This window comes from Aedes albopictus, chromosome 2 (assembly GCF_035046485.1).
Source record: "Aedes albopictus strain Foshan chromosome 2, AalbF5, whole genome shotgun sequence".
NCBI classification, from domain to species: Eukaryota; Metazoa; Arthropoda; class Insecta; order Diptera; family Culicidae; genus Aedes; species Aedes albopictus.
Window position 1 is genome coordinate 142953563 of NC_085137.1, and position 15678 is coordinate 142969240.

Consider the following 15678-nt stretch of genomic DNA (forward strand, 5'->3'; position numbering starts at 1 on the left):
GAATTCATACTCTGAACTGCTAATTGAGAGTCAGAGCCTTCACCTCTCGTATATTCCGGATAGTTTTGCGTATCAGGTGCATTGGGTTTGTTGGACATCTTTCGCAACCAATCAGTGTTTACGCGATCAGTGTAATAACGTGATCGAGTGAAATTACTTTTAAAAATGAGTACATCACCAGAAATTACGGTGTGTGATTATTACAAATTTATTTACTGTTTAGAGTTAGCCGCACCGATCATGAATTGTTTCTGTATCTATTTGAGCTGCAGTCATTCGAGAATAATGATATCAGCAACAATCTAGTTTTTCGAGTATTTAAGCTCAAATTCAACTTGAACGCCCCATAATCACTTGAAAAAAGGAGGACTGCCGTATAGCCGTAGCGCATGGTACAGATGACGTTTATCACGATAGTCACTACTGAAGGCCATCAAGTTTGTGCCACTGACTGGGTGTTCTCAAGTACCAATTACACATCAATCATAGTTTGATGGCTGCCAATAGTGCCGTCAGTAGGGCGCAAAGCTAATCAATCTAACGCAGTTACAACTTTAGCAGCAATTATCGGTCCTAAAGTGGATCTCGACCGTTTGCGTTGCACCACAAGTGGAGCTGGGGGGATGTTGTGTTGTCGTAGGTATAAGCCTTTGATCCTTTAAAAGTTTTCTGCGTGTAATCTATTGGCAGAACGCATGATTGCCTTAGGCTCCTCGACTGTGAAACGCAGCAGAGCAGATTACTAAGTTGAACGAGGTCAACGGAGTACATTCGTAGGCGATAAGAAGCGCTCTGTGCATCCCTCGCTGTCTATATCAAGGAACAAAATAGTTGGGTGGAATGTGTATACTTTGTACGCGATTGTTATTTTGTAAATATATAGACTAACTCGTTACAAACCATGTTTCAATTACCACCACCCACCCCCTATTGACTGGCGGTAAAATTCGATCCAGAATCGATACCCCCTACTAAGATGACGCACTATCGCCCAATAATGCTGCACCTCTCGCTGTTGTGGGTGGAGACTTGAGGGTCATCGTCACCCACTCACTGTATTGACACATCAATTATTCACTTTGCTGTTGAACGCAGGCAGCAAGAGCCAGCCAGCGCACCTGATTCAACCGTCTCCGATACCCACTACTGGCTGCTGGCGCCGCCGTTGTCGTCGTCGTCGTCGATAGTCGGAAAACCTTTTTGTGTAAATATCGCTCTCTCTTACATCAGTGGCTCTAGCGGCGAGGTTAACGACTGCAGTTAGCCTTTGAAAGGGTTGGTAAATAAATAGATAGCAATTAACAGCAATTTATCGTATTCCCTTCTAATATTTTATGATTTATATCTGTCCCTTGGGTGGGGGCGTTCTATGTGTTCCGAGTTCTGTCAATATTGCAAATTTGTTGCGTTTGTACCAGTTCTTGTAAAAACTTGAAAATCAGAAGACACAAGATATTGATTAATTGGCAAATTGAGACATTAATTTGTGAAAAACTCGAGTTCTGATGGGATTCTGACCCACAACTCCGTATTCGCTAGACCGGTACTTCAACCAACTAAGCCCCAGAACAGATAATGATACTGCAGAATAGATAGCAAAACTTACTCCGAGCCCACATCATGAACACTACTTTTTTCACAATTCCATCTCTCTTTCGACTACACTCAGCCAAATAACCTTAAGATTTCCATAAGGCCCAACTTATGAAACGGCCTTTAAATAATTCATAATGATTCGGATGAATTTCATAAGATCACTCTATGACGTAAAATCGTCTCACAGCTTGGCTTTTATTCATGTTTAGCAACTCAAGCGTCGGTAGCCGTGTGGATAAAACACGGGCTCGGTGATCCCGACGTTCATGAATCGAATCCAGTCTGCATCATTTTAAGATTTTTTTTTGTTCTTTTCATAAGTCTACCTTATGAAATTTGTCATAGCAAGCACGATCAATTTTCATAAGGTATTCTTATGTCATCCATAAGAATTAGTTATAGCAAATTTTCATAAGGTATTTCGATGAATTTCGCTAGTTTTTTTCGCTGAGTGTAAGAGTACGAGTATGAGTCTCTATATTGTAAAAACAATTTGTTCTCGTACAAGTTAGAAGGCACAACCGCGAGCGTGTTAAGAAGTTGGCATCTAAGTCGAAAAAGTGATGGATTTGTGAAAAAGGCTCGGAGCCACTTTGACTTTTTATTCCGCAGAATCGTTCTGTGGCTTAGTAGGTTAAAGCGCCGGTCTAGCGAATACGGAGTTGTTTGTTCGAATCCCACCAGAACACGAATTTTTCACAATTTAACCTAAGTGTGTAACAATATTTGATACGATGCCAAAATAGCATTTTGATGACCAATCAGTCTTGTAGAGATTTTTAGAACCGTCATAAAGCCTTATACTTTTTATTTTAGTTTTATGGCGGTTCTAAGAACCTCTTCTAGTGCTACTTGGGATTTCGTTTTTAGACAATCAATATCAATAAATTTCAGTTAAGTTCTAACAAACTTTTTTCTCCTCTATCTTTCACAGGGAAGAAACCAAATCTAAAAACATTTCAAGATGTGCAATCACTCATACAGCAAGGTAAGAAACGCGAAGCCAAACTAGTGCTAAGGGAAAACTCGTGGCCCACCAACTCGCCCATTCGGTCGCAACTATGGCCGGCACTCTGCACCCAACACCACGTCGGAAAAACGATGCTGGATGGCTTCTACTGGGATATGGTGAATCAGGTGCGTTCTCAATTCTTGTGGGTAAATTAAGGACCCAACAACTGACGGTGGATTTTTATTTCCCTTCAATTGCAGGTCTTTGGCACGACAGAACTGCCCGAGAAACCGATCATGCTGCCGCCCTTCGTCGATTCCACCCACTGTTTGCCGTACCACCTGACGCGGAAAGGCCGGGCGGTGGCAGATCGGGTCGTCGGCGTCCTCGGCTACGCGTGCCCCGACATCACCTACAGCCCCTCGCTGTATCCCATTACGGCGATCCTGCTCCATTTCATGTCCGGTAAGTCAAGATTTAATGTTTTTCTCTACTGGGGTTTTGACATTCAGAGAATTCGATAGAACATTCAAAGACATTATTTGCACTACAAATGATTTTCACACAAAAACATAACGGGCATCCGTAAACACACAGCTGCGAACCTGAATGTAGAAACGAGACTTCAGTGGCATTGATTAACAATTAGAGTATACCTATTTTTATCTCTTGATAATGAAATCTCATCTATCTCACACATTGGTAAACAGAGCACCCCGGTTCCGAAGCAAACAAACTTTATTACAGTTTGACAAACAGTTTAGAACACTTTACACGTGTTTCCTGAACTGCGCAGTAACTTGCCACTTCGATACAGTTATAAGAGATGGGTGGTAATAACTTTTTGCAGCAATTATCATCCCCCATAAAGAAATAACCTACTGAATGCCCCTTACCTCTACCACCGGCATCACCTCTAGGCCGCGTATCGTGCCCAGTAAGTGTGTACAGAATGCCCATAAAACGTCATCCGACACGCCAAAACAATCGTCTCGCACTGTTAAACCGTCCGGAGCTCTTACTCGCTTTTATAAATATTTAAATGAAGATTAATGGTAATTATAGCCGGTGGTGCAGGTTCGAATAGGCTAATTAAAATGCGGTTCAAAGGAAGGAGAGGAGTCTGCGCGTAGTAAGAGCGACTCCTAGATGATGATGTGGGATGCAGCAAACCATTCGATGGGCAAAACTTTCCGCCTCAGAGTGTATTGTTTGCGGTGCAATATGCAAATCTGCTGAGATCTGCTGAGCAAACTTCAATTTTTTTCACATTATTTGTCGTACAGTAAAAACTTGCTTTTCGAAAGCAGAGAAATATGATTATAGATTGGACTGATGAAATAAAAAGTAAAGTGTCTGGGTCTCCAGCTCTGATACAGGGGGTGGCCAAGGTGTTTGGGATAGGCAACTTTTTTTCTCTTACAAAAAAAAATCAAGAAGCCGTAACTTTTCATAGAGTGCATAAAAAATATATTAAACTTTGACTGTTTGTCAACCTTTTATACGTGCATCATTAGTACAAATTTGAGCTCGATTGGTTATTCTTTCGCGAAGTTAGAACCGATTTCGTAAAACACTATTTTTAAACAACTTATTTTTTAGCTGTCACATCTCGGAAACCAGAGAACCGAATTGAATGAAATTTTGAACGTTTATCAACAATATATTGGTACTTAATATGACGTTTTAAAATGTTATTATGTTATGTTATTTCGCACGTCTCCGGTTAGCCTAATGGTTAAGGCTATGGATCGCCAGTCCGGAGACGGCGGGTTTGATTCTCGTTTCGGTCGGGAAAATTTTCTCGACTCCGATATCATTGTGCTTGCCTCACAATATACAAATTCATGCAATGGCAGGTAAAGAAAGATCTTCAATTAATAACTGTGAAAGTGCTCAAAGAACTCTAAATTGAAACGAGGCATGCCAAGTCCAGTGCAGACGTAGAGCCATAAAGAAGACGATTTTCACACGACGAAAAAAGTTATACCGGTTTGACAGTTTTACCCATATAGAGGAAAATAGGTCAAATTTACAATACCACACAAAAATTTCAAAATTTGTTTTTCCTTTATTCCAAATAGGCTCTATTATATATTTTTAGAGATATCTTGAGACCAGAAGTAGAAAATCTTTTGATATCAAAACTATAATTTAATGACATTGATGTGAAAAATTTACATTTTTTCCAGAAAGATCCAAAAAGTTTCAATCCATGATATTTTCTTTTTTTTTCAAAGTTTAAAAAGAACCTATGTTTTAAGGACAGACTTGTTAGAATCCCAAAATGGCCGATTTTGGCCCCTACTCACGATTTCGAAAGCACAAATCTCTTCATAAACAAAACCAGCGCACCTGATCTTCTTATTTTAAGCTTTAAGCAAGAACAGAATAATGAAATTCACTGTTGTTTGAAGCTTGCTTCTTGAAATTTGTGCGTCTAAAGTTCTAATGCATTGTTGAAGCGGGATAGATATGACAGTTCAAAAAATAATTACTTAAAAATAGAATTTTATGAGAACGGTTCTAGTCTCACGAAACATTAACCAATCGAGCTCAAATTTGTAACAATGATGCACATATATTAGGTTGACAAACAATCAAAATTTTAAAATTTGTGATGCACTTTATGAAAAGTTACAGCATGTTGAACTTTTTTGTGGGAGAAAAAAAAGTTGCCTATCCCAAACATTTTGGCCACCCCCTGTAGACAACGACTACGCGAAGCTATAAACTAAAGTCGTGCTAAATATGTCCGAATTTGATTCCCGATACGGTCCAAGATCTTTTCATAATGTAGGGTGTCTACTACCTGAAAAAACTGGGAACCGCGCACACTTGTTGTTGGTAGGCCGCGAGAGTGCGGGAGATTGGCATCTAAGAGCCGAAAGAGAGATAAAGTTGTGAAAGACGGACCCGGTTTAGGGTGGTGCTTCGAATCCAGTTTGACTTTCTATTCTGCAGAGTTGTAACTTGTTCTGTAGCTTAGTTGGTTAAAGCGCCGGACTAGCGATAACGGAGTCGTGGGTTCGAATCCCACCAAAACAAGTGGTAATTTTTTCACAAATTTATCTCTCAATTTGCCAATTAAACGTACTTTGCCTAAAATACTTCAAGTTTTTACGTCTATTTCAGACATACTAGCCGACTGGTATAGCCGGAAAAGGGCAATAAAATCATTGTCATACATGAGTTGCGTTCTCTCTAGCGCAGTTGGACGGCCGTGCGTCCGTCCGCGTTGAGCGCTCAACGCATACTGAGTTTGCACCGATCATATGGTTGGTGACGAAGTATGTGTCAGTCGAGCTTCAATATCAACATTCTAAAAACAATACGCGCACACTTGTTGTTGGTAGGCCGCGAGAGTGCGGGAGATTGGCATCTAAGAGCCGAAAGAGAGATAAAGTTGTGAAAGACGGACCCGGTTTAGGGTGGTGCTTCGAATCCAGTTTGACTTTCTATTCTGCAGAGTTGTAACTTGTTCTGTAGCTTAGTTGGTTAAAGCGCCGGACTAGCGATAACGGAGTCGTGGGTTCGAATCCCACCAAAACAAGTGGTAATTTTTTCACAAATTTATCTCTCAATTTGCCAATTAAACGTACTTTGCCTAAAATACTTCAAGTTTTTACGTCTAATCCAAGAATCCTCAGGAAATTTTATTCAATTAGGAAACACCTGGAATACTCAAATTTTGCACCGATGAAAAAAACAATCAAATTTTGGGTTGTATGAATAAAAAGAAGCGAATTTTATTACTTGTAGATCTACTCAGAAATAGAGTTTACTACATCATGGGTCTGAATAAAAAAGTTTTCGATTATGTAGTGTTAGTGTATCCATCTAGAAAATTGGCTACATTGATTTTTCCAGAAATTCTGTCAGATTTTCTTTCTGGGATTTCTTTGGAAATACCTTCTGAAATTCTTCTCAGGATTTTTTACACGATTCCTTCCGTATTTTTTCACGCCATTTGTCTTGGTATTCCTTTTTGAATTCCTTCCGGATTCCTACTAGCATTTTTCCAAGATTCGAACTTTTTTCCGGGATTCTTCCTTGAGAATCTTCTAGGGTTCAGGAATTCCGATTTGGAATTTTTAAATACAGAATTTCATATCATACAGTTACAGATCATTAAGAATTACTCTAGAGATTTTCCCAGTATTGCTCTCAGTTCCCGTGGGTTTCTACCAGGATTTATTCCGAGATCTCCTCAAGAGTTTCTCTCAAGATGTACCGCAGATGTAGTCAAGGATTTTCTGTTAGTGTTTCTCTCGGGAATCCTCTTGATTGTGTTCAGTGTTGAAAAATTCATTTCGTCATATCTAAATTCAACCACCTACAGCTCATTTCAAAAGCTGAACCTGAGAATATGGTATATGAAAAACTTGTGCGGCTAGACCAGTTCTGCAAGGAAGTCACGGAAAAACCGCTATTTTTCGAATATTTGATGTAAATGTCACGGACTACCTTTGAAAAATGCCAAATGATATTCACCGTGAATATCATTGGGATTTTTCGAAGGTAGTCCGTGACATTTACCCTAAATATTGGAAAAATAGCGGTTTTTCCATGACTTTCTTGCAGAACTGGTCTAGTCGCACAAGTTTTTCATATACCATATTCTCAGGTTCAGCTTTTGAAATGAGCTGTAGGTGGTTGAATTTAGATATGACGAAATGAATTTTTCAACACTGATTGTGTTATTCCTGGGATTTTAGTTGGCACAGTTTTTCAGAATTTATCCTGATTATTTCCTTAGATGTTTTAGAGAGCCTTCTGGGATTTCTGCTGGAGCTACTGTTGGTATTTCTAATGGAATTCGTGCCGTATTTTTTTTTCAGATATTTACCAAGACTTTCCCTTGTTGGTTATATTATTTCTTGCAGTGATCCACCGGAGGTTATTTTCTTGTAGATTTTCTCGGGATTATTCCCAGAGCTCTTCCCGGAATCTGTACCAGAAATTATCCCGAGATTCTTGATGCTCCTCTTTGGGATTCCTTTAAAAATTACTCCTGAAGTTCTCGGAGGATTTTTTCAAAGAGATTTCTCGGGATATCTCCTGGGATATCTTACGAGATTTCCTGTAAGAAATTCCCGGAGAAATTTCTGAAGGAATCCTGGCCAAATTTTACGAAAACATCCGCAAAGACTGTCGAGAAATCTCGAGAGGAACTACGGAAGAAATCCTGAGAGAAACTGGAACATGTCGGAAAAAACTTCTTGGACTAATTCCAGGAGGATATATTGGGGAAATTTATAGAGAAACTCTGGAAACTTCTAAAAGTTATCCGGGGAGAAACCACGGGCGAAATCCCGCAAGGAAATTCACGAGAAATATCTGAAAACTGTCTCTGGAAAAACAACACAGGAAAATCTTGTGCAAAATCCCAAGAGACACTTTTGGAAACCTATCCTGAAACCACTAAGAGAAACTCCTGGAAGAGCTTTGGAAAATTTTTGGAAAGATTTTCGGAAGGAATCCAGCGAGAAACTCTGGAAGAAGGTCGGGGTACATATTCTAGCAGAGACCCCGTCAAAAACCTCGAAAAGCGCGAGAAAACTCGGAAGCTATTCATGGAAGCAAATACGTAAAACCCTCTGGATATTCTTGAGAAATCTGGAGAAATCCAAAAATCAAAACTCTTTGATAATTTCAAGGAAAAACTCTGCGAGAAATTGGAAACGAATTTGAAGGAGGAATTCTGGAAGGAATTGAAGGAAGAATCATGGGCAGAATTTCGAAATCTCAACATTACTACAACACCAGCACAGAGTACAAATATTCAAGTTCAAATTCAAAACTGTGTATGGAATTTATGGTGATACGCTGTATCACTCCTGGGATACTACTAACATTTGTGATAAAAAAGTACAAAAATAATCATCCGACAAATTAGGGTATCGCGCCACTTGGGCGGTGGCTTCCATATTCGTCTGTTTTCCACTATTTTGAACCAATAGACTTGAAATGTTGTACACGGGTAGATACAATACCTATCTCACCACATTCCAAAAGTTGTGTCAATTAGTTCAAATTTGACTGAGTTATAGTGGAAAACATACGAATATAGAAGCCACCGCCCAAGTGGCGTGATTCCATATAATAACGCATAATTAATAGCTTTGAGTTGTACTCAGCGTTGTTTCATTTATCTTTGGCAAACAGAGAATGATAGCAAAACACTTTATCTGATTGCGAGAGACGCAAACTCGCGTCAGAATGTGTGTTGAAGAGAATGAACGAATTGCAAAATAATTGAGTGAGTGTTTCCTATGGCAGCAAGCAATTCCTAATGGAACGTCACTGTGTTCGCATTGTGTTGAAAACGTTTTCATCTGTACTAGCTTTTTTAGAAGCAGCACACTAGACAAGGTAGTGTACTGCTTCTTAAAAATGCTAAACCATTTTATGTGTTGAACTTGAGGGATAAGTCTTGAAGCAACTTCTGAATGCTTTTATTTAAAAAAAGTCAATAATAAAAATGCTTTTTTTAAGAATTTTTTGAAGAAAATTTCTGGAGCAATGCTAACGAATATCAAATATTTATATATTGATTTGCGTAGACCATTAACAAAAGACCCGTGCTTTAAAATGATTTTTTTTCAATTCACTAAAATGCTTTTTGATGAACTGCTTTAAGAATGTTATGGCGAAATCCCACAAAATCTTAGAAAATATCTAAGTAAAAAGACTGAATTTATAAATACCATTTTTTTTTCTCTTTATTGTCGTCCAACTTTATTGACGAGTAGTTGATCAGCATACTCGGCAGCGATGAACTTAATTAAACTTTATCGGTGAGTTCGTTTCATATTAACCCTAAAAGGGATACCTGGGATCCATTGGACCCCAGGCGCCTTTCAGAGCTCGTCTTTGATGGAACACACTCAGCGAGGTGACGAAACTGAGGCTATGAAGGTATCCCTTTTAGGGTTAAAACAACTATTTGATGATTTATAGAACCAAGCCTACAAATATTGAAGGGTTCGTCACGTCAAGTGTCGGCACAAGTTTCCAAATCACCTTTTGTATTTTTTCGTTCATTTATGCATTGACAAAATGATTTGAATGGTTCGTCATCTTTGGTGTCGGCATGTGTAATTAGTCATAATGAATACGTGTTTTGATTCAAATAAAGGTTGCCTGAATCACATTACTTACCAAAGTGAATCCAGATCATGTAGCTTTCCGCCTCCCCACTAACAAAAGCTCCTTCCCGTGACAGTCGTGGAGAAGATGAGGTGATCTCGGTGTCTAGTAGCAACGTACGTTACACTAACATTCCTTTCCTTCCTCGATAACCGTAATGACGTGGCCGGCACCATTATTGACTTAACTGTTCAGGACGCGCGCCGTTGTAAAAAATACAACTACCAAAAAAACCTTGCACGCCGTATACAGCGCGAGCATGGAGCAGTTTCAGCTGCTTGATGGCGCGCGTCCTGAAAGGTGAATAAAGTTTGGAATTCTCGAAAGTCCACATTGAGAGTGGGAGCTACTCCCAAGCTCCGTTTGTTGGTTCTTTGTTCAATTTCGAATGTTCTTGTCAATCACGGAGTAGCTACTACGAATTGTACGGTCATCTATGCTCATTAGTTTGGATCAACGTTGTATGAGGAAAGTTTAAATTTGATCGCATCACCCCGGAACAAAGCTTTTTAAACCTATATTAGCGCCCAAAACAACTGTGCAAAATTTGGAAGTGAAACTTGTATGGAATTTAGTATGAGAAAACGTACTTTTTCGCATTTTATTCATAAGTTGAAGTTTTTTGTCTAAAACCATGTAACTAATGACGTTAAAGTACAGCCTAGGATATGCCGAAAAACTTTGCCGAAGATCGCAAGTTTATCCGACGCTTGTAGAAAATGTTATACTCTTGTTAATTCAGGTCAAAAATTGGGATTTTATTATTGATATTATTTCTTTACATGCTAAAAGTTAAGCACCATCAGACGATCTGAGCGTAATAACTTTTGTCACAAGGGTCGGATAACTTTGCGATCTTTGGCAAAGTTTTTCGGCATATCCTAGGCTTTACTACAACGGTATTAGTTACAGTAAGGACCCGATTTTGTCAGCCCCATTTTGCGACAAACTTTTGCTCTCATTATCTTACGGTCACATTTTAAGCAATTTATTAATATTTATCATCAAACTACAGCTGAGATGCAAAACATAAAGAAATAAAAAGTTTGAAAAACTGTTTAAGTTTTTTAAGAGAGCAAAAACATGTTCCGAAAAGGGGCTGACAAAATCGGGTCACTTATGTATATCCTTTAGACAAAAAAAATCAATTTATGAGACAAATTCGAAAAAAGATGTTTTCCCATACTAAACTCCAAACAAATTTCAAACGCAATGCGGACTACGGAGATGTAACCAATCGCACCCAAATTTTGCACAGTTGTTTTGGACGCTAAAAGGAATCGAAAAAGCTTTGTTCCTAAAAATCGACTTTGTTGACCCAATCTAATGCTTCTCATGCTAATATACCGTTTGTTTCAGAGGGATGGAGGTAAATTTAAACTATATATAAATAACAATTTACAAAAATATAACAGTGGAGAACGTATCACAATTAATTACTTTTTCTATTTCAGATTTACAAGCAGGCAATCAGCGATCAAAACGGCGAAGCATCTCTTTCTTTAGAAAGGTCAAGATTACCGTACGGTACAGTGACAAGTAGACTACGTTTTCCGCGTCGATTTATTCGTGCCGAGTACCATAATTTCGGTTTTTTTAAAGATATTTTTTTTTGTTCATCACATCTTCAACTTATATTACGCGTCGCGAACATTCGCGGATAATAAATATGTACAACGGTTTTATTATCCGCAATCTTATTAACACGGGAACGCGGAAAAAAATAATACAAGAACATAGATGAAACTCAAAAGCAACGATTCTAGTTGTTAGTTGTCCAGTTTTGTCGTAAAGCTACGGCGCGGGTTTCGGTTTTTCAGCATTGGCAGTGACACTAAACGGAATTGCATACAGTTTATTTTCTGACTGAGAAACGATAAGCTTAAAACGTGCGTTATTACGAGTTGATCCGGCATAAGCGTGGTTTAAAAAATATTCATACCCGGTATATAATTAAATTTAATACACAAACATACAATAAAATTATTGTATTCTTCCGACAGCCGGCTGGCGGAAGACTAAACCATATCAAGGGTTGCATAGCTCACATCACTTACCAATGTGAATCCAGATCTATGGAACTATCTATCCCTTCCCTTCCCTTGTAACAAACTTCCTTCCTGTGACAACCGTGGGGATGCGGAGGTACACACGGTCTCTAGTAGCAACGGATGTCACACCAACATTCCTTCCCTTCCCCGATGACCGTAAGGACGTGGCCGGCGCCGGTACTGACAATATAAAGTTTTGAACCTTCAAAATTGCACATTGAGGATGGAAAGCTACACCCAGGCCCCATCCATTTGGTTCCATGTGCAATGTTGACCGTTCTGGTCAGTAACGGAGTAGCAACTACGAATTGTACGGTCATCTCATGCTCATGCTCATGCTCAATCTAATGCTTCTCATGCTCAATTCATGCGATAAATCTCCCAACACAATTTCGTTTGGTCATGGTCACAGATAGTCGCTATTGGCTTATTCTGCAAAACAAATGGATTTAGAAATATAGTTTGAACCAAGCTTTCTTGAAGAACTCAGAGAAAGAAGTCAAGAAAGAATGACAAATGACTAGGCATCCTGAAACAGAATCAAATATAAAACGCGTTTCATAGATTGCAAAATTGCTGCGTGAAAATACCCTGTGATTTTTCACGCATTATCAAAATACAACAAATTCTCAGTAACATCAACATTAGACGACGTCAAAGATACGGTTTCTGCTTTTCGTTTTGCTTTGTCTGACCGCGCAGGCACATCACAAAAAATGGGTGTGTTTGTCCGGATGCGAGAAGCATATCCCAAAATAACAAAAATGTTAACCCCGTTTCGCAGCTGAAACATCTCAATCTCAAATGTAACCGCGAGCAGGCACCCGCTAAAATCAGTCTGCCTGGCGCTGTAAAAAATGCAACCGAAGTTGATAAGCCGTCTGTCTGACTAACTGTCTGTCTATCTGAGACTGACTGACACAGAGTATCAATGGTGTTCCATTGTTTTGATTTGGTTGATTTACTTTAGACTGGAGCTTTAAAAGAATAAACAAGAAACACTACCCGATCCGGAACTATCATTTTGGACTGTTTCGCATGATTTGTGACATTTCCGTGACCTTAGAATAAGTTATGGTGTGTGATGGGAAGTATGTTTTCTTCTACTTTTTAGAATAACGACCCTACTGAGATTCTGAGAAAGAACCTGGTCCTCTGATTAGTGTTCCTTGGCCCCTCAAAAAACATCCTTAGCGCAGCCAAGGGCTGAAAGTCTCTTAAATAAAGACAAATTAATCAATCAACTTCCTTAGTCAATGACAATATTCGCATTCGTTATCACGTGGAAGGCGCGAAGATGCTTTATGCACAAAGAAGCCAAGCGAAATCTTAATCTGTAGCATGAGCATGAGCATAGATGACCGTACTATTCGTAGTTGCTACTCCGTGATTGACCAGAACAATCGAAGTTGCACAAGGAACCAACAGACGGAGCTTGGGAGTAGCTTACCGTCCTCAATGTGCATCTTCGAGAATTCCAAACTTTATTAGGTCAATAACGGCGCCGGCCACGTCCTTACGGTCATCGAGGAAGGAAAGGAATGTTATTATGACGTGCGTTGCTTACTAAAGACCGAGATCACCTCTGCGTCTCCACGTCTGTCATGGGAAGGACTTTTTGTTAGTGGGGAGGGGAAAGGGCGCATGATATGAGTTCACTTTGGTAAGTGGAGTGATTCATGCAACCCTATTAATATCAAACCACTTATTTTCATTTGGACTAAAACAAAACACATGCCGACATCGAAGATGACGAACCATTCAGATAGTTTTCGAAGTGCGAAAATTAACGAAAGAGAAAATAAAGTGATTTGAACCAACGTGGCTTTGGAACTTGGGCCGACACTTGACGTGACGAACATTTCAATGTCTGTTGACTAAAATCGCAAAAAATGTTGTTTGTTGCATTTATCGTATCATAAATCGCCCCGTACGAAGATGAGCAGTCAAATAGACGACGACGACGACGACCGAATGAAAACGCGGCCTGTAAACTTTGCCTCCAAAAACTCACTAAATCACCCCGTACGAAGATGAGCAGTCAAATAGACGACGACGACGACCGAATGAAAACGCGGCCTGTACACTTTGCCTCCAAAAACTCACTCTCGCAAAAATCTAGCAAAGCGAGCGCGCGAAACTTTGCTGCTGCCGAACTACCGCACACTACTGACTGCTTGGCGTCCCGTCGTCGGAGCCCCGCAGAGGGAAGAGGAAAAAAAAAATCGCAAAAATCTAGTAAAGCGAGCGCGCAAAACTTTGCTGCTGCCGAACCAAGCGAAATCTTAATCTGTATTAGAGTTATTGTGTTTATAATAAATTGTACTTGATTTATTTTTCTAATTGCTAATAATTTATATAATTTATAATTGCTAATAATTTATATAATTTATAATTTATTAGATTCTTGAATCAGGAGGTTTCATTAGCGATTCATAATTTCTTATAATACTTATCAAGATTTTCATCCTTCACACATCAAAGTATCTGTTTCAATCCTTTGATCTATGTCAGCATGTTTTACTTCATTACATTTTCAGTGAGTCGTTATCTTTATCGTATGTGGTGTAATGCTCCAAAACCCCCGGATCGAATTCAACTTCAGTAAATAGAAATCGACCAACCCTCTTGTGGATGTTCATCTTCCCACACGAATCCAATCATAAATGAAACCCTAGAAATGAAACTGCTTCGCTTGACTAGCATCGATTTCAATCCACAATCAATGAGAACATACGTTTCTTTGGCAGCAGGCAGTAGCGCTTTCGTTCTGTCGGTTATGATATGTATGCTTCAGTTCTTGGAAGAAATTGGCTTTCGTCTTTTTTATCTTTCTCCATCAAAAGCGAGAGCGTATTCTCGGAATCAATAAACTTATTGGCTTTTACTCTGTTTAAATTTTGCCTCCGCCTTCGGAAAAGGAAAATTGGACTTGGGGTGGAATGAAGTTAATCTGATTTGAATGGTGGGTAGTCAAACCATCCGTTTCTAGAAGTGTTTGGTGCTCAAGCAGCTCAAGAATTTTCCAGAGCTATGGAGAAACACCTACTTCAGTTATCACCAAAACCCCCATATAGTGGGATTGCTGTGGAGCGCTATTGACGTGTTTGTTCCGTCAATAATAAACAGTCCGGTGTAAATAACCATTCACCCGTTGCATGTGACACAGACTGCTGAGCTGATGGCCAATACCGCAGGCCGAATTGTGAGATGCTTATCTAATCAAATCATCACGATCGGGCAACCCAGGGTTGAAGAACTGGGAGACAATAGGGTGTGGCCAATCAAGAAAACTTTTTCAAATCACGTGAGAACAAGAAACTATCAACCTCAGTCCACATAGTTATTAAAAATATACGCTAGTCTGAATAAATAAAAAAAGGATTCAAGTTATCAAAAGAACCATGTAGTTTCATAATTCTTTCTTCGAAGGGCATACTACGAATATTCCGGAAGGTTTAAGCGTAGAATATCGATGGAGCGCCATCAAGAAAGCCTTCATCGCCACTGATAATAACAATTGGGTTTTCAAATTAAGAAAAATGTATCGATTTTTTGATTTTATACGAAAGAGCACCTTTTTCTGAGCCACTATGATTTTTTTTCAGATTTTTAGAACTTTATTTTGATACCTTAAATCAATTTCAAAGAGATTTTTTGAAATCACCTTTTGACAGCTGGGTAACTGTTTGACAGCTCCACCCAGTACAAAATGCGACGAGGGGTGATTCGACAAATCGCTCCCATACAAACTTCAAATTGATTTTTAAATAGGTTCCCGGGCACCAAAATTCATGAAAATTTGGATTTCGGCTCAGTTTCGCATGTAGATTCAGAATATGGAATTATCTCAACACCGCTAAAGAAGCCAATTTGGGTGAGCTACGCAATCAGAGAAAGCAGTGGATAACAGATGACACATGGAAG

At 39.2% G+C, this 15678-nt stretch overlaps 1 protein-coding gene across 3 annotated transcripts in view; it reads left to right on the forward strand.

Annotated features, from left to right (window-relative positions):
• Positions 1 to 15678, forward strand: part of LOC109398534 (GTPase-activating protein skywalker) — a 175743-nt gene that overhangs the window by 94460 nt on the left and 65605 nt on the right. For all 3 annotated transcript variants that reach the window (XM_029859134.2, XM_029859135.2, XM_062850570.1), the window contains exons 3-4: positions 2531 to 2733; positions 2809 to 3013. In XM_029859134.2, coding sequence (XP_029714994.1) covers positions 2531 to 2733; positions 2809 to 3013 — 408 coding nt within the window. The remainder of the gene's footprint in view (positions 1 to 2530; positions 2734 to 2808; positions 3014 to 15678) is intronic.